At 39.8% G+C, this 24,170-nt stretch overlaps 2 protein-coding genes across 3 annotated transcripts in view; both read right to left on the bottom strand.

The window, feature by feature from the left end:
* Window positions 1-8: 8 nt before the first annotated feature.
* On the bottom strand, window positions 9-3,311 carry LOC126925020 (aldehyde dehydrogenase, mitochondrial). Its single transcript, XM_050740123.1, has 8 exons — window positions 3,093-3,311; window positions 1,906-2,151; window positions 1,579-1,825; window positions 1,033-1,367; window positions 825-962; window positions 554-718; window positions 317-474; window positions 9-243 (listed from the first exon to the last, which is right to left on the bottom strand). Exons 1-8 carry the CDS (start codon window positions 3,186-3,188, stop codon window positions 96-98), a joined length of 1,533 nt encoding a protein of 510 aa, XP_050596080.1. The 5' UTR covers window positions 3,189-3,311; the 3' UTR covers window positions 9-95.
* An 821-nt stretch (window positions 3,312-4,132) lies between these two features.
* Window positions 4,133-24,170, bottom strand: part of LOC126925013 (gamma-aminobutyric acid type B receptor subunit 2) — an 84,273-nt gene continuing 64,235 nt past the window's right edge. For both annotated transcript variants that reach the window (XM_050740104.1, XM_050740105.1), the window contains 17 exons: window positions 13,142-13,279; window positions 12,267-12,434; window positions 11,670-11,845; window positions 11,108-11,285; window positions 10,807-11,040; window positions 10,657-10,717; window positions 10,358-10,592; window positions 9,851-10,091; window positions 9,666-9,788; window positions 9,465-9,575; window positions 9,108-9,332; window positions 8,803-8,985; window positions 8,639-8,741; window positions 8,426-8,552; window positions 7,852-8,327; window positions 7,140-7,556; window positions 4,133-6,943 (listed from right to left, as the gene is read on the bottom strand). In XM_050740104.1, the coding sequence (XP_050596061.1) occupies window positions 6,402-6,943; window positions 7,140-7,556; window positions 7,852-8,327; window positions 8,426-8,552; window positions 8,639-8,741; window positions 8,803-8,985; window positions 9,108-9,332; window positions 9,465-9,575; window positions 9,666-9,788; window positions 9,851-10,091; window positions 10,358-10,592; window positions 10,657-10,717; window positions 10,807-11,040; window positions 11,108-11,285; window positions 11,670-11,845; window positions 12,267-12,434; window positions 13,142-13,279 (3,738 nt within the window). In that variant the 3' untranslated portion in view covers window positions 4,133-6,401. The remainder of the gene's footprint in view (window positions 6,944-7,139; window positions 7,557-7,851; window positions 8,328-8,425; window positions 8,553-8,638; window positions 8,742-8,802; window positions 8,986-9,107; window positions 9,333-9,464; window positions 9,576-9,665; window positions 9,789-9,850; window positions 10,092-10,357; window positions 10,593-10,656; window positions 10,718-10,806; window positions 11,041-11,107; window positions 11,286-11,669; window positions 11,846-12,266; window positions 12,435-13,141; window positions 13,280-24,170) is intronic.

The following is a 24,170-nucleotide window of genomic DNA, read 5'->3' as shown; positions in this document are numbered from 1 at the left end:
AATAATACTAAAAAAATAGTATAATGGTACAAAAATTATAAAATGACATAATTTTTAGCAAAAAATAATTAAAAACAAACTTAAAATGAACCATTTTAACTATTTTTCTGATTAAGTTTCATTACGACGCTTTTTACTTCGGTATATGCATCGAGACCGTATTCTCCGAGTTCTCTTCCATGTCCCGACATTTTGAAACCGCCAAATGGTACTTGGGGTTTTAGAACGTTGTATGTGTTAACCCTAGAACATATAGTGAATAATATAAAAAAAAAGGAAATTGGAAAAAAGTTGTTTAAAATATTGTCTAACGTACCATACAGTGCCAGCACGGAGTCCTTGAACGATATAATTTGCTTTATCGATGTCTTTTGTAAATACTGCTGCTGCTAGTCCGTATTCGGAAGCATTAGCGCGTGTAATAGCTTCGTTCAAACTGCTGAATCTGAGAATTTGTTGAACTGGCCCAAAGATCTGAAGCAAATATTTGTAGATACTATGCTTGTTGCGATTTAGAAGTATGTAAGAAATATCTCTATTAATTCATATGCACCTCCTCTTTAGCAATGGTCATGTGATCCACAACGTTGGCAAATACCGTAGGTGCGACAAAGTAGCCTTTATCACCAACCCTCGTACCACCAGAAATCAGCTTTGCTCCCTGCTGCTTACCTGATTCAATCATGGACATGATTTTATTTACTTGTTCCTCGTCGATCTGTCGATAAAACAAGAGGTAAAATGTAGAAAAAATTGAATTTAATTTATGAACGTAATGAAAGTAATGTCTTCATTTTGACTTTGTCTTGGAGTTGATTAGGTACCTGTGGACCCTGTTCCACGTTTTCGTCAAACGGATCGCCAACAACCCTAGATTTAGCGCGTGCTGCACTTCGTTCCACGAATTCGTCGTAAATATCATCTTCTACATAAGTTCTCGAGCCAGCGCAACAACACTGACCCTAATGGAAAAATATAACGCAGTAGTAAATTTATAGAAATAGATTTTATTCTAAAAAAATATAGCACTACCATGTTATAAAATAGTGCAAAGTGAGATGTTTCCACAGCATGGTCAAGATCGGCATCTCTCAAGATTATATTTGGCGATTTTCCACCAAGTTCTAACGTGGTTCTCTTCAAATTGCTCATCGCAGCACCTTGCTGTACCAGTTTTCCAACTTCAGTGGAACCAGTGAATGCTATTTTATCAACTAAATTATGAGCAACTAGCGCAGCACCGGCTTTACCGTAACCAGGAACGACGTTGACTACTCCGCTAGGGAATCCAGCATCTTTGGTTAATTGAGCTATATACAGAGCTGTTAGAGACGTCTGCTCAGCTGGTTTCAATACGATAACGTTTCCTACAAACCAAAAAATGTAATTACTTGCAATTACAGAGGTCCATTATTGTTATATAATACGCATAATACTGTAACCGTACTCTTACGTGTGAACACAACTTAAACATTTTTGATCAGTCAACTCATATCTAGTATCATAACTATTATTGAGGAATTATTATATGAAGAAGAAATATTATATTATATGAAAAGGTATTATTCAACTATATACCAGTAGCCAAAGCAGGGCCTAGCTTCCAGGCCATCATAAGGATGGGGAAATTCCATGGAATAATCTGACCGCAAACGCCAACCGGTTCATGACGAGTATAAGCTAAATATTTTCCATCGATGGGAATTGTTTTGCCATGATTTTTATCAGCCCATCCTGCGTAATATCGCAATGTTGCTATAGCTCCAGGAATGTCAAACTCATACGCTGCCGAGTATGGTTTCCCGTTATCTAGCGTTTCTAAAGACTGATACATATAGAGATTTTAAATTTTATCAGTAATTGCTCCTATAAACAGTACTTCATGCAGTGCAGAAATATTTTTACCGCGAGATAAGCGTGATCACGTTGTATTAAATCCGCCAAATTGTTCAATAATACGCCGCGTTCCGAAGCGTCCATAGTTCTCCATGGCGAACCCAATTTAAACGCTTTATTGGCTGCATTTACAGCTACATTGATATCAGCAGCATCACCTTCCTGTATCTCCGCGATAATTTCACCAGTTGCAGGATTTATTGTGGGAAATGTTTTGTTAGACTTTGACCGGTGCCATTCGTTATCAATAAATATCTAAGGTAAAATAACAAATAAATTTCCTCACTAAAATCACAAATAAATCTACGAGTGAATATTCAGACTAATATGAATTTCCATAGATAATATTCTTTCAATAAACATCTATGAGACATGTTTTGTTTATAATCATCGTTATTGTTATTTAACAATATCACTTATTCTTATCTTAAATATACGAATCATAGGTAATCATATTTAGGCGTATGAAGAAGACCATGGAAGAAACCACGTTGAAAAGATAAATAATTGAAAGCAAAAATTGCGAATTCTGAAAATACGTTAATGGTTTGCGACATAAACTTCTTGATTATCGATTATGTTTATCTGAATAAATTTCGCAATGTCTTAAAAACTTCGTTAAGGCTATAGTACTTATTTAAATGCAACAATTATAGATAAATCATCGAACATGAAAGAAACATGACATATCAGCTTTTTTTGCTTCTTGGTCGCAAAAATATTTAACTCGAAAAATTAATTCTAAGAATACTATTGATAAAATGAAAAATGTGACTCGTCGTGTTTTTTTTTATTAATCTTCAATTGCTATTAAGCCTTTATCTAATCTACCTTTATTCGCTTCTAAAACAAATTTTAAAATAAATCTTTTGTCTTTGATTTCTGTAACAATACGTAACAATAGACATTTGCACTATAGTACATTATGTATAAGTGTGAAGCAAAAGTGAGAAGCATTTATTTTTCTAAATGTATTAGGTACAACGAATTAATGGACAAAGATCTTTGATTGTTATATGTAAAAGAAATATAAATCTTCTGTTTTTAGGAAAATCTGTTACTTTAACGAAGATCCACACGAGGAGAAAGATCTTTCAAGAAATCGTAAGATAGATTTCTGCAGATGTTAGGTATAAAAATTCTGTAAATAAAAGAGACTCAATATACACACACGCACAATAAGAAACAATACTTACTCCTGTATAAAGAATCGCAGGATTCCTCTCTGGTGCCGGTCTGGCAGCAGTGGATAAGTATCGTGATAATTGAACGTTTTTTAGCAACCGCAACATGACTACTCTCTACCTACCGTAACTGGTCCAACACGTACATTAGTTGGAACACTACTGCCTCTTGTTGGTGTCGGCACAGTGCCGAGGTTAGTTGCCTTGAGTGGCTGTATGAGAAATGTGCACATGCGCGTTGATTTCTTGTATCATACGAAGTAATGTGTATATAATGTATTCGTATGTTATTCAAAGCAAATTATCGTTACACATTATATGTGTCGTTATCGTTTCGTTGAGTTTATAAATAAATATTTTTCACAAAACGTGTACGTAATGATCTGGTATATAAGAGGTTAAACATGTGATAAAGCACACATGCACGCATATATGTATGTATATGTTATTAATCCAATCATACCTACTATGTGCTAAGAATACCAATTGTTGTTTAGATTCCTTCTAATTATTGTTATTTATTATTTGATTAGATTCCATTCGACGTAATCTTATCATTCTATTAGAATCAGACACTTTATCAATTATGTTTAATCTAATTTATCTTGTGTAGCTTTTTAGCTTTCGAATAACGATTCTTTTGTGCGATACTATCTGTATATGTACATCGCGGTGTTGAGAAACAAAGTGAATGTAAGTATGTAATTGGATCGTCTCGTTGATCGATCAATTCAGTATCAAATCACCGTTTTATTAAATTGTATTTACTTTATATTAGCAGATTGCTCTATTATAAAATACGTTAAATCTCTCCTAGACAATGCCAACTAGCTTTGGGATTATTTGTAGAATCTACATTTCTTTATAATATCAAAGGAAAGCAGCCCATTTCATATTTCTAAGAAAATTTCGTAAATAAGAAGAGGTACGATAGAAAACGACAACTGCGTTGTATTTATGATGTGTATACAACTTCATTAACTGTTTCTTCTTTAGTATAGAATTATAGATATCGATCGTAATGAGTAGATTTACATTTAAAGAACGTAAGATAGTGGAAAACGAATGAATCAACTTTATTGATAAAATTTAATATAATTGACCTGTTAGTATCGACTCGTACTTAATTACTTTAAATTATCGAAATTTTTCCAAAGTTTTCAAATTTCGATGTTTCGTGCATCGCGAGTTTCGCAAACGATTGAAAATTACTGTGACACAACGTACAAAGATAAGTGTGTTTATAGTTAAAAAGAGGAGTTACGCCTGCTTGTAAACTGTCTTAAAAAGTATGAAGCGGGTATAATTCATGTTACATAATAAATGCCTATTTTTACCTGTAAACATGACATTTATTTCGATAGTTATATACAAGACTCGCGTAACCACACAATGAAGGTTCTGTGACGAGCATTAGGCTCTCAGAGAATACGCTTTTCCAAATATCCGGACGCTTTTTCGACTTTTCGATTATCGTAGGCTGTTTCAGATTTTAGTAAAAAAAAAAAAAAAAAAAAAAAAAAAAAAAAAAAATACGTATAGAAGAACAGAAGGAGAAAAGATACGAATGAAACAATATGGAACAAGGAAGGAAGGTGAAAGAGAAACAGAGAAAGCGCGGGGTAGAGAAGAAGAGGAAAATGGGTTAGGATAAAATACGCGGAACGAAAAGATAATACAGTATTTCATCGATTCCTTTTACTAGGCATTTAGATCACATTTAGAACTTGCCCGCAAATTGCTTACATTGTGATATATTTCGTCAACAAAAAGACGCCGGCCGTTTATCGTGAAAAAGCGAATACATTTTCAGATCATGACAAGGGCAATATTTTTAAAAGCCTCTTATTGTGAACGCTTATTGTATGCTTCACTTGTTTATTTATTTTTCATGTCAATGTGTTAGTGTGTTTTGAGCTGTCTCAGGAGTTGATAACAATCAGTTTAGAATTAATTCGCGTCAGTACAGTAGTAAGAAGTTCGTTAAATATGATTTAATATGACGCGAACGCGTATTTGCGGCAAAAATCAACATACGTGATATATTTTTTTCATTTTCTTTTCCCTTTAATCCTTTTTGTTCGTTTTTTTTTGTACTTTTTTATTTTTTCTGTTTCTTTTTTAAGAAGAGACTCTTGGTATAACGTAAAAAAAAGTTATCTCCCTCGAAACGCGAGGGAAAAATCCTATAAAACGGTTCGAAATTTTTCGACTCGTACGTCTATTCTTCGAATTTGCTAAACAGCGATTGTACGAATTTCGTACGCTATAAAATTATTTAAAACGATTACGCACGCTTACAATGATAGAGTTAGATTAGACGCATACGCTAACACCCTTTTTTTCTACGTTCATTTCAATACTGGCTATTCTTTCTTATCGACCGAATCGATGCAACGTTATTTTTTTATTTTCGTATGACAAACTGCTTTCATGTAATTTGTTATAAAAAACGGGGCTCCGCTTTTGGAACGGGGGGCTTTCGGAACGATAGGTCGCTGTGACATCCGTTTTCTCGTGGACGCAAAGGCGTCATGTGGCTGTATCGTTTTGTACGACGTTTCGTCGTCGGAACGAGAATCGAGACGAGGAAACGAAAATGGCAAAGGTTCAGAAGAGTAATCGTTACAGTGCAGACGCTGTAGATTTCCGTAAAACTTGTTCGTAGAATATCGCGAGCGATTCGTTCGATTCGTTTCGTTAACCGAAAGGCTAAAAGATTCTCGAGCGTCGAACAGAGGCCGGCATCCTCTCGTTAGTCCTTCGATATCGTTTCCTTTCCGTCCGCATAGGAATGTAACGTTCGCTTATTCCCACTTAGTCCTATGATAGGACTCCTATCCATAAGTCATCAGTCCCTCGTCAATTTGAAACATAACGTTTATTAAAATATTTTATAATAAGATCTTTAAAACATAGTATAATTTTCTTATCATAAAAACGATTAATAAATGTCAACTTCTTTTTGCAATTACAACGTTCATATATATCTCTATGTAAGAAACATACGAAGCGTCCGATGACTTATGAATAACATAGCGTCTTATTTGTATACATTTACGTGAATTGTATACATTTACATTCGAAATAGCAGCGCTGCTGCTCGTTCAAACGTCCGCGAGAGTATCGCAAAGGTAGGCAGGCTCGAGAAAGGAACGATGATTGCTCGCGAAAAAAGATGTCATAGTCTCGGCCGTCAGGGAACGCATTTCGCGAGTTGATGACGCGTCTTAAGGCCGTGAAGAGAGAAAGAGGAATAAAGGGAAAAAGATAGAGAACGAGATCACCAGACGAAATTCGAAACTAATCGTTGGAAGATCGTTAAAGGTATTCAACGATGTCGCATTTGATAGATATATTCGGACAGCTGGCTACACTAGCGCCGTAGCCGGCCCTCGAGGAACTTTTGTGCCTCTCGGTGAGCAGCTTCTGAAAAATCGGTAAGATCGCTAGATCGAGCAATTCGCCGTCCGACACGGCACTATACATTTTCGAAACGTTCGCAGCGGAACCACCAACAACGTCTGAACTGCTACCGGTCACGGAGCTGGCTGTTCCCGGTCCGTTCGCACTTCCAGCCGCAACACTGCCACCGCCACCGCCACTGCCACCCCCGCGAGGATTCGCGCTTGCAAATTTGTTATTGTGAATGGTAGCGACATTTGGCGTACTTTGCACGTATTCCAGGCGAGCCTGCTGCCGTAGCTTCGACTCGGTATGTCTGCATTCTCGTATTCGGCGGGTGGCGCGATGCGGGCACTCGATCATCGCGTGACCCTCGCTTCGCAGCCTAGGGCACTTTTCTCGCGATCTCTCGGACACTGACCGCTGGATGATCGTTGACATGGATCCTTCATATTTCTCTGCAAATACATGGAGCACGAAAATGTTTATTCCAAATCCATTAAAATGCTAGGTTACGGTTTTCTTCTATTTTTAATCATTATGAAATAGTTTTACAATTATTATAATTTGCAATTACTAAAGAGTAGTATAGGATTTTATCAAAATCGAAATACGACAATATGACGGAGTAGCACAAAGAGTGGCATCACTCACCTGTATCGGAGTAACTCGCGTTGACCATAGCGGGCACACTCGGAGAACTTGCGTTTTGAGAATCATAGTGCTTTCTCTGCCTTCGCGGTGGAGGCGGAGTTTCTGCCGAGCCGTTCAACATCGTCCGGGAGTGTCTTCGACCACCGTGTTTCTCGCAGCGGTATCCAGTACCAGAAAGTAACGCCCGACGATGACCGCACTCGCCGATAACGTAAGATTTATCGAGGCCAGAATTCAGCGAGATTTCCGTTGCTTCGGATTTGGATACGTTTTCAGTCGAAATATAGCTGATGCAGTTGGCCGGTACGCTAGTCCTCCGGGTTTGAAACAACTCGTGATGGGAATGAGCCATTCCGTTACTTTTTACGGACGATCTCCTTTTTAGAGAGTGATGAGCGGATGCGTTTGTCGCCGCAACTAGAATGAAACGAAAGTGATTGGAAGTGAGAACTTGCCCGAACTCATCGCGAGAATCGTAGGATCAATAAGTACTGAGGAGAACTGGAAGGAAGTGCTGATTGGTTATCTCCAATAAATCCAATACGATTATAAAATCAGACCCACATATTGGTCGAAAGTTTCACATTTACAAATAAGATCATGTAACATTGTATCACACGAAACGCGGGAAGGAAGTAATCAGTAGATTGGTCGAGAAGACTCAAGGGACTTCTTTCCAATTTTGCGCAATATATAGAAGTCGACCTCTCACCAGAATGTCGATGTTTGGGCACGAATTGCAGTGGAGGAGGCAGAATCGCCTGCTCGAGGTAGTTCTGCTCATGAAGTTCACCAAACGAAACATTTTTCGTCGGCGGAGGTGTAGGGAGTCTGGACCTACGATCGTCTTTACATCTGATCGACTTTCCATGTCTGGGTATCTCAGTCTCTTCGAGGATAATAGCGTCTCCTTCTTCGACAATTTCCGGGACGAATTCGACATTTGTTTTACCAGCATCCGGTCGTGAGTCCGGACTCCTTTCGGTAAGAAGAGGCTCGCTCTCTTTTCCAGGTCCGGACGAACGACTTCTTCTACGGCCGAAGTCGTCCGCATGTTTCAATACCGAGGGTGGAGCCGAGGTCGAGCTATCTACGGTCCCCTTCTTGATCTCTTGCATTTCAGGAACCAAAGGAACTCGTTCGCTATCGATCGCGATTGCCGGTACCTTCGAGAAAGATGTCTTTTTCCTGGGAGAGAAAAAACGTGAATATAAATTTATCGGTAGCATTGCTTTAATATCAATATAATAATATAACGATGTTAAACGCGTAGATCGTACACGCACTTGCCAATTTGATGCTCAGTTGCGGTTGAATTCGTGTAGTCGCCGCCTTCCGGTTGAGATGTGGTAGTCGAGTTTAGGCTGCACATCGACATCGAAATGTCCGTTGTCTCTGTCGTAACGGATAGACCTAGGATAAGATAAAAGGGCATCAATAGGATAGGGTATAACGTGCTAGAATATCGAAAAGAAGCAATACAATTGTGCCCTGCTTACCCTCTTTTTTCACTGTTGTGCCTTCTTGTCTCGGAACCGTCAGTCTGTCCATCGCTTCTTGCGTATTCGATGCAGTTTGATCATCGATCCTCCTTAGAAACATCTGCAATCAATACAATTGTTCATTCAATGGCTATTTTGCTTGAATTGTCTCACTCGTTTACCTGAAGTTCTGAATCCTTTTCTAGCAGTTGCTTACGAAACTTTTGATTCGCCAGCGTGGCTTCTTTCAGACGTTCTTCCAATTCGGTGATGCTCGAATCCCTTCGCGTCTTCGACATTGGCCTGAGTGTGGCTCTGATTCGTTTATCTATCGCACCTTGAGGATTCCTTCGCAATTCTATCAGCTAACGTGGAAAACGAATCGTTAGCTTTGTTTTTACCAACAAAACGACAAAATAATAATAATATAATAGTATGAAGTAAAAGATATAAATACATAAGAATTTGCGTTTTAAAACTTGCGTACCTTTGGTACGAAAACTAAGCATAGAGTAGCGGTGCTGCAGAATATTATGAATATCGCCAACATAATGAACATGGCGTCTTGTTTGTCAGCCAACACGAAGCTTATAGCTGCTCCGGTGACACACATGATCACAACATTGTATACACTCATTCCGACGTATTTGCTGTCGTTTAACGCCGGAATACTAACATGCCTGGTTTCCCATGCCAAAAACGCGCCAAATATCTACAAGATAAAAAATTGTGTTGTGTAACATTCTTCGTTTCGCTATTAATTTTTCTTTCTATTACTTGAGAAAAATTTGTAATCATGTCGACGCTGTCTCTCGAATGGATCGTTCGGTAAGCATTTACCTACCATCAAGACACCTTTGTATGCATATATACATCCTAAGTAAATGGTCATTCGATTACTTTGACAGTATTCATTTTCTGGTATTATGATGATGTCTTCGCTGGAAGGATGAGGCTGAAACGGAAGAAGTAACTCACGCTATTCGTACTTTTTTATGCGCCATATTTTCACCTCGGTATATTGGATAGATATTGTTGCGCTTACATAAGGCTCCATTTGTTTCGTTTCTCGGTAAAATGGATCTGCAACCTGCCAGGTCGTCATAATTCCCAAATCGATAACCAATAATACACCGACCACCATGAACAGCTGGTAATCCTTTATCACCTAAAGGAAAAACGTAAGGGACATTACGATGAAAAACGCAGACCACGAACCGGTCGACTCACCTTCTTATTCAATTTAACATCGGTGAATATCGAGTGTACTCGCCATGTTTTCGAGAACATGGAACCAAAGGCCAAGGAAAAGCCAGCCATCAATAGCCATGCTCTGGCGGTGCAAATGTAGGGAAATGCCGTTACGCTGGACAGCTGCGAATCTAACCCAAGGAAAATTACACTGCTGTAGGTCAGCATGCATCCGACGATAATGAGGTTGTTTAAATGCGGCGATGACATTTTTATGTATCTGAAACGTCGAAGATGATCGAACGTCGGACATGAGAAGGGAAAGAGAATATCGCGACTGTACGGGTAAAAAGAAGAGGTAAAAAAAAAAAAAAACAATCAACGGTACGATTTTTCTCGTTTAAAAGAATATGATCGTCCTTTTACCCGTGCATCTTAATTCCGTGCTCTTCGATTCGATTCATGTCAAAAAGACGAGCAGAACGAGCCCACGATGAAGTTCGCGAGAAGAGAGACGAAGGAACTATCCCTTTATCGCATAATCACCTTTGATTTCTATATTTGATATTGATGGCGAGAAAAATGGCCGCCATGGTGATACCCACGCTAGCCGCGGAAGCGAGCAGGGCGTAGATCGTAATATTTACGGTCGATTGCTCGATGATGTGAAGCGTTCGATCTTTTGGTGGTGATTTTCCTCCCCAAACCAAGGGTTCGCCCTTGGACAGATTCAGAACCCCTGTCATGCCATTGAATTCGCCGACCTTTACCTCTCTGTCTCCTGTGATAGAAGAAAACGCACACGAATCTCGCAAGTTAGCGACATCGTCGCGTCTCATACTCACTTTGAAACTGTTTCAACAGAATATACGCTCTCCTTTCGTTATCATAGAAACGTACGAGTCCCTGGAAAATTATGCACACACGATCCTTTAAATAGAGACTAGATAGACTTACAGAGGACCTAATTTGAATGATCGTGGCTTCATACTGACCGTGACACCTTCGAAGCTGGTGTTTTTCAGAGCTTCGAGAAAAAGTTCTTCCCAAAATTCGTCTCTGTATCTGAAATCCGACATGGTCTGATTGCGACGGTGATGTGTTATCTTGCCTGCCACGTGTTCTATAGCTAGAGCAACCGCCCATATACCATCGTACGTATATCCGTGGAATCTGGAATACTCCCCGCCTCGTCTCGAGTCATACTCGAACTGATACTGCTCGGTTGTCTAAAGAAAATCAAGAAGAATGTTGACAGCACGCGATTGAATTTCTACTGGTATGACTGGTACTTACGATTCCAGCTACGGTTTCCTGCTCCTCCGTCTTGATCGGCAGCAGGTCAGTTAATATAGCACCCTGCAGAGCTTCCACAAGATTAGTATAATTGCATCCGCCCCCAGAATGCATCCACCAGTCATTAGCATACGTTCCCATGATCACCCATTGATATTTTCTCCCAAACATGCCAAATCTGCAAACGCAATATGCTTCGGTAGATTCAGGGTCTGTTTATGAAACTTTAAGGTGCAAAAATGCATATTTATGTTACACGCAAAATTGAATAAAATATCTAATGTAAAGTCTTTGTTTTTAGTGACTACAAAAAGTATTGGCACACAATGAAATTTTTTTATAAGGTTCTGCATCATTTTAATAGCATCTTCATTTTAATAGCATCAAATTTTTGTAGACATATGAAGCGACACAAAACATAATATAATGATGTGCGAATGCTTTTTTGCCAAGAAAGTTTCATTTATTGAATTGTATTCACAAAGATATTAATTTGCATAACTATCCATAGTCTTCTCGTGATATTCAATAAATAATTTTGTAATTATATAGGTTCGCGCACCTATACGCTTCGCAGAATATTCGTCTAGCCCACGCTTCGTTAAAATTCCCTAAAATTATCCTAACATCTTTCTCTTTTAGCTTCTCGAGCGCCGTGGTCACCTCGGTGGCGAAGCTTTGCGACTCCACTACTTCCATGCTGTAGTCATCCAGATCTGTGAGCAGCCGATTGTGTGCCTGTAAATACAAATAAAAAGTTTCTCGCTGGTATACGATACCGTATATCGAATATCACACTATAATTTTATATTTTATATCGTCGTAATATCGAGATGCTCGAGTTGGAAGAGATGAGCGAGGCTTATTGCATTTTCAGCAAATAAAATGATAGTTCGACCTTTTTTTTGGTTACGAATATCAATTGTTATGATTGTTAACGATTCGGGTAAAATTGTAAGCATAGGTAAATTGTAATTGTACACAGTGGATGCAACAACCGGGAAGATACGAAGGTACAAGAGATACGAAAGAAGCGCGCAAGTTTGAACGATTTGTTGGTGAAGTTTCGCGATGGCGCGGGTTTGACGAAATGTTTGACAGTGTCCGGTAGCGCGTGTATCACGTTTCATTATATTTTCGTAAAATTTTAAATACTCACCAGAGCGTATCTCGGTTCGTTTTGATAAATTGTACCGACCCGGGTCCAATTGAAATGCATTAAAAGCGCCACGCGGGGAGCGTTGAACGCGTTCTCGGAAGGCACCACCCTAAAGAAATTTGGAAAGCTATTGCTCGTAAACATCGGGTGCGTGTCTGCGTAGCTAAGCTGCAACAAAGAAGATTCGACAAGGATGATTAAGGTGAGAAAGGAGCGTAGGAATTCGCAATAACTCGTCAGGAATTCGGTTCGTTAAAGTTCTGACAAAGGGTGTCAAAGACAACGATCGATGCGATGCAGACACTCTTCTCTCGAACAAAGATCAGAATTCTCGAAGTTGAGTGTTATAAGTTACACCCTTGTGAAGTCTGGTAACTTGAATTGCACACTGGACATCCCAGACCTTGGTAGTGGGAACTCCTTAGTAATCTAAACTTTCTATTCTCGCACGTTCACCCTCACTACCACAAATACATCTTTGCGAAGATATCATCATGGCTGTTTGCAAAAGGTATTCAATATTCAAAGATATTCAATAGGAAATACAAGTATTCGTTTCAGCAGCTAACGAAACTATAGTTAAACTTGTTTAATACCGAACAAACATTCAGAAACTAGATTGACCAACAAGTTGACCATCCATCAAAAAATTTATCGAAAGACCGATTAACAGATTTACTAACAGGTTCGTCAAAAAATTCGCTATAAGATTCAGCAAATGTCAGTCAAATTTATCAAAAATTCATTAACAGATCTACCATTGTTATTCAATTATCCTGTAAGCGCGACGCGGCGCAATCCTAAGGAATTTAATTCGTTATCACATTCATGTCGTAATGCTAGAAAATTAGAGCTTATCAAAGTTTCTAACTTACCTGCGTGAGACGCCAATGCTTCGATGCTTTAGCGATGGGATCTGTGACGTGCGTGCAAGCTGCTCCGAATAGCATCACCTTGTGCGGTCCGCTGTGCATCATATCGAAGAACGCTTTCACGCCAACGGCGGCGTTGCACTGGAATAAAATTGAATAAAATTCGACCAAACATCAAGCGTTTTGTTTTTGCTGGTTAAACGGCTTTTGATCGCGATTCGGCTAGCCTTTACGAACAGAGAGAGGAATATACATAACTCGTATGTATATGATACACAGATAGGCTTGAATTACTACTACCCCGGTGTTCTTTTACCTTGTTCTATACACCTAGCCCTATTCGGCTCGTCTCTCTCACTGCCCTCTATTTTTATTTTCGGGATAGCATATAGCAATCTCATTTGCATAGTATGAACGTGCTCGCGTATATTTTACGACGATGCCCGAGTAACGTCAGGAACAGCTCGGTGTAACAAATCCCGTGTGTCAAAGTGAAGCTTCCCGTTTCTCCGTCGAGGATACTCGAAGACAAGCTACTCGCGTGAAGTTGAGAGCGAGGACGAGGACGAGCGCGAACGAGAACAAACATGGTATGGATATACAAAAGGATATGGATATACGTATACACACGACGAAATTGAACGCATCGGATAATAATTGACGCGTGAACGCCAGGTTGCTGGCAATTACGTTTCGAACGACAACAGTTTCGATCTCTTCCTAACCGCATTTACCAAGGTAGCCGGCTGATGGGTACACGGAAGCGAGAGATACAGCACGTGTATGCGACAGATACGCTCTGGTATATTGCATTTGGGTACCGCAAACAGCATACCGGAGCCGTCGCGTCGGTCTACGTAGGGAATTACCGATTCCTTGTGGATCGGCATACATTAACTAGTGGCCCAGTGAACTCGTTTCAAGGCGTTCGAGCTGCTCGAATTAATTAAACCTACGAAACTTAAACTTCGTTTCTATGCAAGGACGTGTATTTAATTGATAGCGTCGCGCTGATCGATCTTTTATTCGTTGCAGATGAAGCAGGTACACGTATTCATGAAGGAAAACGTGACATGTTTCATTCGAAAATGAAATCATAATCTCGCGTGTGCTTCGAGAGCGGAATCAACGATTCACGATGATAACATAAATCGAAGATTCGTCAAATTCACCAAATTTATTATTATTATCGATAATAAAGATTAACGAGCAAAATTCATTATGTACAGTGTCGTTGAACAAAGGAATCCAAATGGTGACCGATCTTAACTGTGTGAAATACAACGCCTTGGCTGTTCATGCGTTGGCTGTAGGCCATGCCGAGGCTGCGTCGCGTGTCGCGAGCTCAGCATTACCGAAAAACGGGATCACCGGGGAACGACAACGAACAATGGAAGCCTGCTTTCTCGTGGTCGAGAGCGAAAAAAGAAACAAAAGCGCATAGCGATCTTTGCGTTCTCGACGCACGTGGAAAAGTACGCTAGCTTTATCGATCCGTAAACCCTTACGAACCTGCAAAATTGTTATCTTCAGCTTCAGTCGATAGGATAGAGATTGTAAAACATTTTCATCTTCCTTCTATTCTTTCCTATTGAACGAAGAGAAGCGCGGCGTCTCGTGCAGGTACAAACGAATTATTTGAACGGCATTGGTACTTTTCATAGCAGAAAAATTCCAATTTGCTCAAGGGGAGAGAAAATCGATCGATTCTATTATTTCGAATCTCATATTTGCTAGAATCCGATACATTAATGTTCTTCCATTCATAAATATTGGGATAGTTTTGGGTTCCTTTTGACGTAGCCGATAGACTGGTTATTAACGTCGTTGAAATCTGAAGTGAGATTCATTGAATGAATAGGCAAAACGAAGCTTTCCCTTCAAGCGTAATTGAGAGCCTCTCGGTTTTTAGAATAAACGATTTCTTTATCTAGAACGGTATACCACGAAAAGAGAGAGACATCTTTGATATCATATTGATTCGAATCGCATGGAAATCCACCGACTAGTTTACGAAGCAGGCCAATCTATTGTGCAAGCTATCAAAGCCAAAATTTCATTATAAGTTTGCTGCCCTGGAAATGAACGCAGCTGCGTTATTCACGGAACTCGCCATTTTATGGAAAATCTCGCAACTGATCGAACCAACTATTCTCTGTTTGCATTAAATGCGTGTAAACCGTCGTATTTTTAAAACTCAAACAAACTCTCGTTCATCTGGGTGTTATATATTTATAACTCAATTGAGTTGCCGCATATGCCGTAAAATGGAAATTGCGTGTATATTTTCTTAATAAATAGCAAATAGCGAGCTCGTCAAAATGCGGTGACGTATTCTTCGTTTTATCCATAACGACACAGTCGTCGTTTCGTAACGCTTTTAGAATCAAAAAGTTCGGCAATCCACTGGAAATAGAAACAAAGTGAAATTTAGTCGCTGCTATGTGATTATGCGGATTTCTGTAAAAAGTAGCGCGTTTATGATGTATTTTATGTGGCGAGGATGCACAGGGCAGAGAGCAAAAGGGCAGACAGAGCGGAGGATAAAAAGCCATAGAGCCGATCGCGCTAAATAAGAACGAACGAAAACTTTGTACCTTCTGTACGGTGCTCGGGCAGCTCGGGAAACGGGAGAATTTCACGTGTATTCACTGAGAAAGCCAATTAGTGGGATGGAAAGTTGAAAGTCCCAATGAAATTCGAAGCCCCAGGTGTAGGCATTTCCAACGCATTCCGTTCTTTTTTTCGCTACTTTGAGGAAGTGTGTGCTCGTACGCGTGTCACCAACTTCAACGAAATGTTCGGTTTGAGTGTCACGCGAGAAAATCTGAGAATATTCGCAGGTCTCGTTTTCAATTTTGACGGCAGATATTCCTTCATATTCTTTTGTGTTGCATACATCGACGGTACTTGGAAATTACTTTTTGCTATGAACATAAAAATCGTGACAATGTCTCGATGCAAAATTTTTATGAAAATAGCTCCTGTTCGTTCATTTCTGTCTGGATCTAGTTTCTGTTCGTTGAAGTATTTTCTTCATTTTGAAAGGAAGTTGAGTTACGTTGATTCGAGTTTCATCGTAACAGTTGCGCGATATTATTTGCTTATAGTCGACAAAGGAATGGGGAAGCAGTAAAAGTTTTGCTATTTACTTTACACGATTCAAAGAGCGATAGAAAAGGGGAAACGTGAGATTTCTCCTACCTTTATGCTCTTCTTGAAATATAAATACGAAATTAAAATTAAATAACCAACAATAAGAAATAATCATGGATTTTTAATTAAATTTAACAAGCCGAGTTTGCCAACTAACCGAGAGCTTTAATATCTCGATACCGAAATTAATTATGCTTGCTTCCCTTGAGATTTCTGATGACTGGCAACTAGAATACAAACGAATGTTCAAAATTATCTTCTCTGAGGGAAAAACTTCATACGGGTTAAATATTCAGAAAAAAATGAGAAAGCAACGCTCTCGTTATGTATGCTAAGTAATTCTTGATATGCGTTCGTTTATTCCAACATTTTTAGAACATGTTTTACTTGTCGAACTCTCCTTGAACACGATAAAAGGTTACAGATAGGGATGACAAACAAAAAATTTCTGTCCAATATCGACTGTTACGCAAATTAAAATAAAAATCGAAATCAATTTCTAATTCAAAGACGGAAGTGAGATCTCAGCCGTTATCGTTCATAGATTATCTTCGACGAACGACATATCTACGACTGATACTGTCGAGTTACTGGTCAAGCAGCGTGGCCAGATTGTATGACCAGATTGTACGGTCAGATTGCATTGCCGGATATCGGTGTCGCCGTACGATACAGTACACATTGTATTGCATTAACTTAAGATAACGTATAGTCGCATTGGTATTACTCCTTTACTTTTCTGTATCGCAAAAATATTGTATACAATTTCCACCAGTGCGTAGAATTTGTAACAGTGCCAAATTTTATGTGGAAACTCTTGCATACGAACATAGATACGTACAGATTACATTGGAGAATTTGACCACGAGTTTTCAACGCACGAGCGGTTAAATATGTTTTCGCGAAACATGGAGTGACCGATTTTATCAAAGTGGTCGTTATTCGTTGGCCAAAACTTCAAATAGAATTGTGAATTATTAATGTATTTACGTGGGCGTTCGAGGTTATTCTGCTTATATCTAACGATAAGTCAAAGGTCAGCCAGGTGTATGCGCGTCTGATTACCGTGCACATTTAAATGTACAGTGATAAATTTGAGCAACGAATTTGCTTGTAGTTTACCGAATTCTGCAACACGATCGTGCCCGGTCAAGCATATTTTCGAAACACCGCGCGATCGAGTAATAATTAAAGACACAGGATTCAGTATTCTCGTCAAAGCACGAATACCAATTATTGTCTTTGGTAAACAATGAGACGAAAATTAGAAGAATTGGAAGGATTTGCCCCTTGAATCGGAAAAACATTACGAGTTTAACCGCGCGAAAGATCGTTCGCTCCACTTTTCGAATATCTTCCTCGATCGATATGAAATCGACAGAGGCGTAGAACAGAGATCCAATTGGAACGAATCAACCTATAACGAAAAAATAAAAGCCAGTCGAGTGTCGCGTAAAATTAGTCTTTCGTTACGTTTCGTCCAGTATGCGATAAATAATTAATCCGAGGCTCGATATGTATAACTGGTTCGTTGCTTCGCGTAATAATTCACATGGAATATTCTAAAGTAACAGTGACATGACAGCGGACATATGTTACGCTCGCTGACTCGCGAAAGTTAAACGGTGTATAAAAATCTCGGGGACAAGAAATTACGTTTCTACATTTCTTACGCGACCTCCAGGTTTCTCAAATTAAGCTCGTAAAAATATCGAAGGACACGCCATTGTCGTCGGGTGGAAGGTTCGTTTCCTTTTTCGCGATTTTCGAGGCTAGAACACAGTTGCAGGACAAAAGCTGTCCAATATTTCGGCAACGCCTGAAATAATAATGCGACGATTCCAATTAAAAGCGTATCGCCCACGCCCCGATATTTTTTATCAACTTTCTGCGAATAGTTCACGGAAAAAACAACAAAGCGGAGGAAAAAGTTTGTTTGATCTAGATCCTCCTCAAAAGAAATATCGTTTATCACTGGAGGAGACAATGCGAATTCCTGAATCCTCCTCTCTTGTTCATCATTTTCGCTCCCTTCCTTTTTCCTTTCTTTTTATTAGCGAGGCAGAAAGGAAGGCGAAAGAAACGCAAAGTGCCAGGCGATCCTTAACGAGACGTCAACTCGCGACGGTGGAACGTCGCGAATCGCGAAACGTGCAAAGTGAACAGGTGAGGAAAAACGAATGAGACGGAAAGAAGAGCGGAAGAAAGAAAAACATAGACGATACTGGAACGATGAGAGAGGCGAGGGAATCAGCCTGAGGTATATACGAGTTTAGTCGGCTAAATAGCCAAGAGCTATTTCCAGCGTAAAGCCCTTCTCCGTTCTTCGTATAAATTCTGAATAAGTCTCGACTTTCATTTTTTTTAACTTCGGTTCAGCTCAGTGTTCTATTTCTCCTAATACCGTACGTTTACAAATCCCACTGGATTTTCGTTGTATTCGTTCACACCCATAATTCTTCGATCACGATTACGTTTCTTGAGCGTATTTCACGCCGATATTTATCGTTTTCTTGCTTTGATGTTCATGTTTTCTCCGCTCTCGTTAATCAAGCCGGTGATATATTATCAGCCAAGCGATAAATAGGATATTTTTCAGATCGATTCGGATGAAATTTGATTATTTTTCCCTGGCGGAATTTCAATTCGATGTCACAGGGTTCGATATGAATCGAGACGTAACCAAAGAGATGTTTCGAATTCGATTAAACCCATCTCCGCGAATTTCGAACTCGTTCGTTAAAATTTTTCGTTGAAACGGAACCCTTGTAACGAAAGGTGGGGAAGTTAACGGCGAGCGTCGCCTATCACGATTAGGAAACTGGAGATGTGCCCTGCAGAAAATGAACGACCTAGATCGACCTAACGAGCACGATGAAATGGATTTTTTAAGGTTAACGGCAGGTGCGAATGTCTTCTCTTTTATGCAGCTCGTTTGCTTCTAAAATCCGTCAGCAAACCTTTGCCGTTCAAACCTCGATCTGACGAAAAATCGAGCCTGCATCGCGGCTGGCTCGAGTTTTCCAAAGAAGAAAGGCGTACGAAAGAAAAGAGAATTCCAGCTTTGCGGATCGCATAGAAGCATGTTTTCTATGTCTACCAGCTTTTCTGCGTTTTATCTTGCTCCATCGTTGGTCCGTACTCCGAGGACGTATCTCTCGCGTCGATTAACGTGGATGTTCAAATTGCAACTTTCTTATGAAAAATTGTCAGTGTTCGAACGTCGGAAAAAGTTCGTCCCTGATTTTATATCTAACGGATTATCGATCGCGATTCATATTTTATAGCTTGCCCGCCTCCTACTTGGCGTGTACGGAGAAATCGGTTTCGTCATCTCAACGGGCCATTGTGCCTTACGTAAAAATCTATTTTGCACGAATAAAACCCAATTACACGGTACTCGAAAAAAAGATAATGCAATAACAATCGGAAGTTCCTCGAGATATATGCCTATTATACATTTGGCAAATGAATAGAATATATTGTCTTTTTCCGAGTTTACTACCCATGGCTGAAAAAATATATCGCGAAAGGAAATCGTCGACACGAGGCAAATAGAATTTCAGGGTCTAGCATTCAACTGCGTGCATTCACGCAGAATGCGTCGCACAATGGTACGTTTAAACCAATTTCTTACGCTCAACCTATTCGCTCGACAAAATCACGTTCTCGCTGTTTCAAGTTTCGCGAAGCTTAGCCGGCTGCCGCTGAATCGTTTAATATTTTCGAAGCGAAACGTACGTGCGTTCGACGATTTGTCAAATTATCCTACTTTGAAATTTTTTTAAATTTTTCTTGGCGACTTGCGAGGAACGATCACGTTCCCGATTATTCTACGAAGATCCTGACGACATCGCGGCGTGGAGTCACGCGCAACAACGCATTACGGATTTTGGTTTAACCACGGTACATTGTTATTGAAATAAGTTGCCGCGTAGATCGAGGCGGCCGAAACCGGATTAAATTTAGCAAGCGACGCATAAATTCTCGCCTCTTGCTTCTTGCTGCCCGTCAAACTTCGGGAATTATGTCAAATGCACTCTGTCGTCTGAAACGCGCCATGCTTTCGGAAGTTTACCAATGGTGAGCGCAATTCGAAATTCTGGGCCGAAGTTCAACGTCCTTTCGCTCGTAATCACCGAGTTATTCGATTATCCTCGTTATTATTTCGGCCTTCGTTTGAATAAACAGTTTTTTTCCACCTCAAAAGAAAGAATCGAAAAAGAGAATCGTAACCTCTCGGTGTTTATCATCGATTCTCTCTTAGCGGTCGGGAGCTGGTTCGCTTGCATCCAACGCGCGTTCTGAACGAGGATGATAAATTCAAATGTAATTTAAACGTCTCGACATTGACGGACGTTTCTATTTCGTCGACTAACGGCAGAACGTGTTTGAACGGTAGGACGACAAATTACTGGAGCAACGGAGAAAATCTGGTCTCCTTTTATTTTTACTTTTACCGAGTGCATCGCGGAAGTAATGCTATCCAAGAAGATCCATGCTAAAGCGCAGGAAGGGAGGGCATCCGTCGTCTTCCTCGCACGACAGAGGAGATTGATGATATCGTGGACTTCAAACGGATAAGATAATCTTCGATGGTGGCTACAAGAAAGGAAGCGAATCGCTATCGATCCATTATAAATTGTTTCGCTCCTTTCCGTCGCGGTACAGTTTTAAGACAGATACGAAGCTTGTCTCGTATCTTTCTCGCTGCTTTCTCGCCGTTTTTTATCCATTTGACAGGCAAAGGATATTTTACTGAGACACGTTCTTGCGACATATCGGTACGACGATATTTACCATACGGCGAAACTTTAAATCAACGCGGTAAATAACATATCCCACCGATTGATGAAGCGACAGTCAGGATTGCCGCAGCATCCTTTACCAACCCTATGATATGGTTGTTGAAACAACGCTGCTTTCCGGTTAATCAACGTTGAATTCGCGTTTCACGGTAGTCAAGCACTCTCTATTACTTGTGAAGCGTGTTCAACTATCATAATTCTAATGTAATTAGTAGGCGCGCGAGTACAATTGCAGCGACGAGAACAGGCAACCTGGTGAGCGAGTGTCTATCGTTGTGAAGTTTTCGTGCATGCTAGAAAAACAAATATCCGCGATATAAATAATTAATTTTAATCTTGGTTACATTCGAAATTCCATCGCTTCTATTTTCTTTGCGAGCTAGATGAAATCGATATACGTTCTTGGCAGGGTCGAACGATCGAAAAAATCAAGCCAAGACGTTTACACAGAGCAATGGAGAATTTTAACGCGTTTGCACGTAATGTCATTCCACCCGAGTAATCTTCTTTGCGTTGGATCTACTTGGAAAGACTTCAAAGAAAATCCGCTTGAATCGCATTAACCGCTTTGGATCCTTTACTTGCTATTCTTACATTCGTTCCTTCCTTCCTTTCTTCCCTCCTTCATTTCTTTTATTCTTTTATCTCTCCTCCATTCCTTTCTCATTGTTTAAACGTTCGTTCATTTATCGATGTTGCATAGTGATACTTTCGCTGACCCTCTGAATGTCCATCGATTCATTTGGATAAACTCGGTCGTTGATTGCTCTCCGGCCCAACAAATTTACCTTTCGCTGGCATTTCGTAGTAGCGAAGTTGTTCGCTGTCGTGGTCGTGGAAATGGCTTGCCTGTCTAGGGTACTATCGTCCTGAATGCGTGGCAAACTTTAACCCTTCAACTTTTGTTTCGCGTACTCGACCAAAGTTAGTCGAACACCTACCGTTCTAAACTCTGCTTGGCATTCGTCTTTCGATCGAGTCGAGACCACTTGAAGACGAGATTTTTCCGTTTTGTCGTCCTTCCTTCCGCCTTACCGGTCTTCTCAAATCAATCGATACATCGCTAATCGATAGTTTCGTAACGAGCTGCGCGCGACCGCTCCATAGATCCTAATGCGCGATGAATGAGATCGCTTCGAAATTACTTTACTCCGAGCAGATTTGATTACCGTCCGATGTCGTTTCAGCGATTACGAAGAATCAATGGCACAAGTAAGTAGATATATTCCGCTCGAGTTCCGACCAAGGACCACTTTGTCAAGATTCGAGAATCTCAATTATGCAACGGGCGCTAATAGCGCGCCAACGAATTCCGTTCGTCACAATTACATTCGTCCGATTTGCGTTCTAATACTTAATAGGTCTGACCGCACACAGTTGGAACAGAACGTGCAGTCAATACAAATGTATTCAAAACGTCATAGTTAGGTTTGGAAAATTGCGGTTCGACGTTGGATGCGTCCTTCGATGTTAAATATTCTTCGACGGTTACACAATTGCGCATTGCGCGACCACCGAGTAAAAACTTCATTTAGTATAACTTTGGCTATACTCTCGATACGATATCATGTATGTAGATGTACGTCGTTCTATACGGTTCCATATGGTGCACGGAACAAATTAACAGCGTTAGAACGCGACGATATTCCAGCCAATAAATTTCTGCGTGGCGAAAGGTTTCAATTTTCCAATAAAAGCTCAACTCTGCCCGGCTGGACTATACAGGACGCGTTTATTTATGGAGATACTATCAAACTTGCTCTTATATCGGCTCTGCATATGGAGGTATACATATGCATGTACTCCCCCTGTCATAAAGGAGGTATTCGAACATTTCCTGGCTTTATGTAAGAAGCGACGTAGTAGAGGTGCGATTACCCGACGTGATGTGGACCGAACTTATCTCAGATAATTGAAAATTTGAATAATAAGGAAATGATGATGGCTGTTACCTTGTGCAATAAAATATTAGAAAACATTTTTATAATTTAATAATATAGATGTATCCAAGTTTAATTAACTAATTGACTGATTAGCAGTCCTGACTACTGAGCAGTACCTGACTATTTACACTTTCGTACTTTTTAAATTAAACCTTCGGAAAAAATGAAGATATGCTAAAGTTCAAAGTACCTCGGAAAAGATGGAACTTCGATTAAACGGGACCTGAATAACTAGGACTTCACTGTAATCAATTTAAATTAGCGAAGATTAATCGATCACGTCTTTGCATTTGTGCAAAGTAATTCTCAACAAAAAGAGCAAAATATGTAAGAAATGTACTTGTAAGAAGAACATAATGAATATAAAATTACTATATATATTCTGCATTTATCTTAAAATTCTACAATTTTTATCTACCTTTGTACAAAGTTTTAAAAGCAAGGAAATATAATAATTCTTAGAGGTTTCAATAATTTCCTAGTCGCCTCGCTTTCCATAAATGGCTAGTAGTTATGAATGGTAGTGTACGTACCTTTAATCTCGACGTGAACAGCGATACCTACTATCGATTGGAAAGTAAATCGAGGAAATTGCCCATGGTGCTTTTCGCGTTATCAGGCCGATTATTAAAAGAATTTCGTACGCCGATTCCTCCCTTGGGACAACGCGCACTGTGATCGAGGCAAGAAAGTTAGTCGACCATATAATTACTTTCAAATCGTTTCCTTGGCAATCTTTCGATTTTAAAAGATCCTCGCTCCTCCTTGTCCTGATACGATTCGATCGATGAGAAGAGTCTTTACGCGTGCAGTACGGTTTAACGAGTTTCGATCTGGAAATTCTACGCCCATCTTACGTAACCTCGATGTCATTAAATGAGGTTCAACTCAAAGACTTTTGAGAAAGTACTTCTCGTGACTGCATCCTCAATATACGATAATCTTCGATCTATACCGCTTATACTATATCGTACTGAATACATCATCCAGTTTCTCGCAATGCACGAAATAATTGTAATGCTCGATCTTCTCTCGTAAATAATTTTGGTGTGAAAATTCGGGTGGATTTTCACTGTGGATAACAAGCTCTGTAGAACGGCTATATCGACAATGAAGTGCATCGCA

The sequence above is a fragment of the Bombus affinis genome, chromosome 15, assembly GCF_024516045.1.
Source record: "Bombus affinis isolate iyBomAffi1 chromosome 15, iyBomAffi1.2, whole genome shotgun sequence".
Lineage (NCBI taxonomy): Eukaryota > Metazoa > Arthropoda > Insecta > Hymenoptera > Apidae > Bombus > Bombus affinis.
This window is presented reverse-complemented; position numbering and strand designations above follow the sequence as displayed.

What these genes read in the sequence shown, in the direction of transcription:
- LOC126925020 (XM_050740123.1), bottom strand. Translation starts at nt 3,188, where the DNA reads ATGTTGCGGTTGCTAAAAAACGTTCAATTATCACGATACTTATCCACT. An exon ending in TTGCACTATTTTATAACATG is followed by an intron (nt 963 to 1,032) that starts GTAGTGCTATAT and finishes TTTTTCCATTAG; the next exon opens with GGTCAGTGTTGTTGCGCTGG. An exon ending in TGACCATTGCTAAAGAGGAG is followed by an intron (nt 475 to 553) that starts GTGCATATGAAT and finishes TATTTGCTTCAG; the next exon opens with ATCTTTGGGCCAGTTCAACA.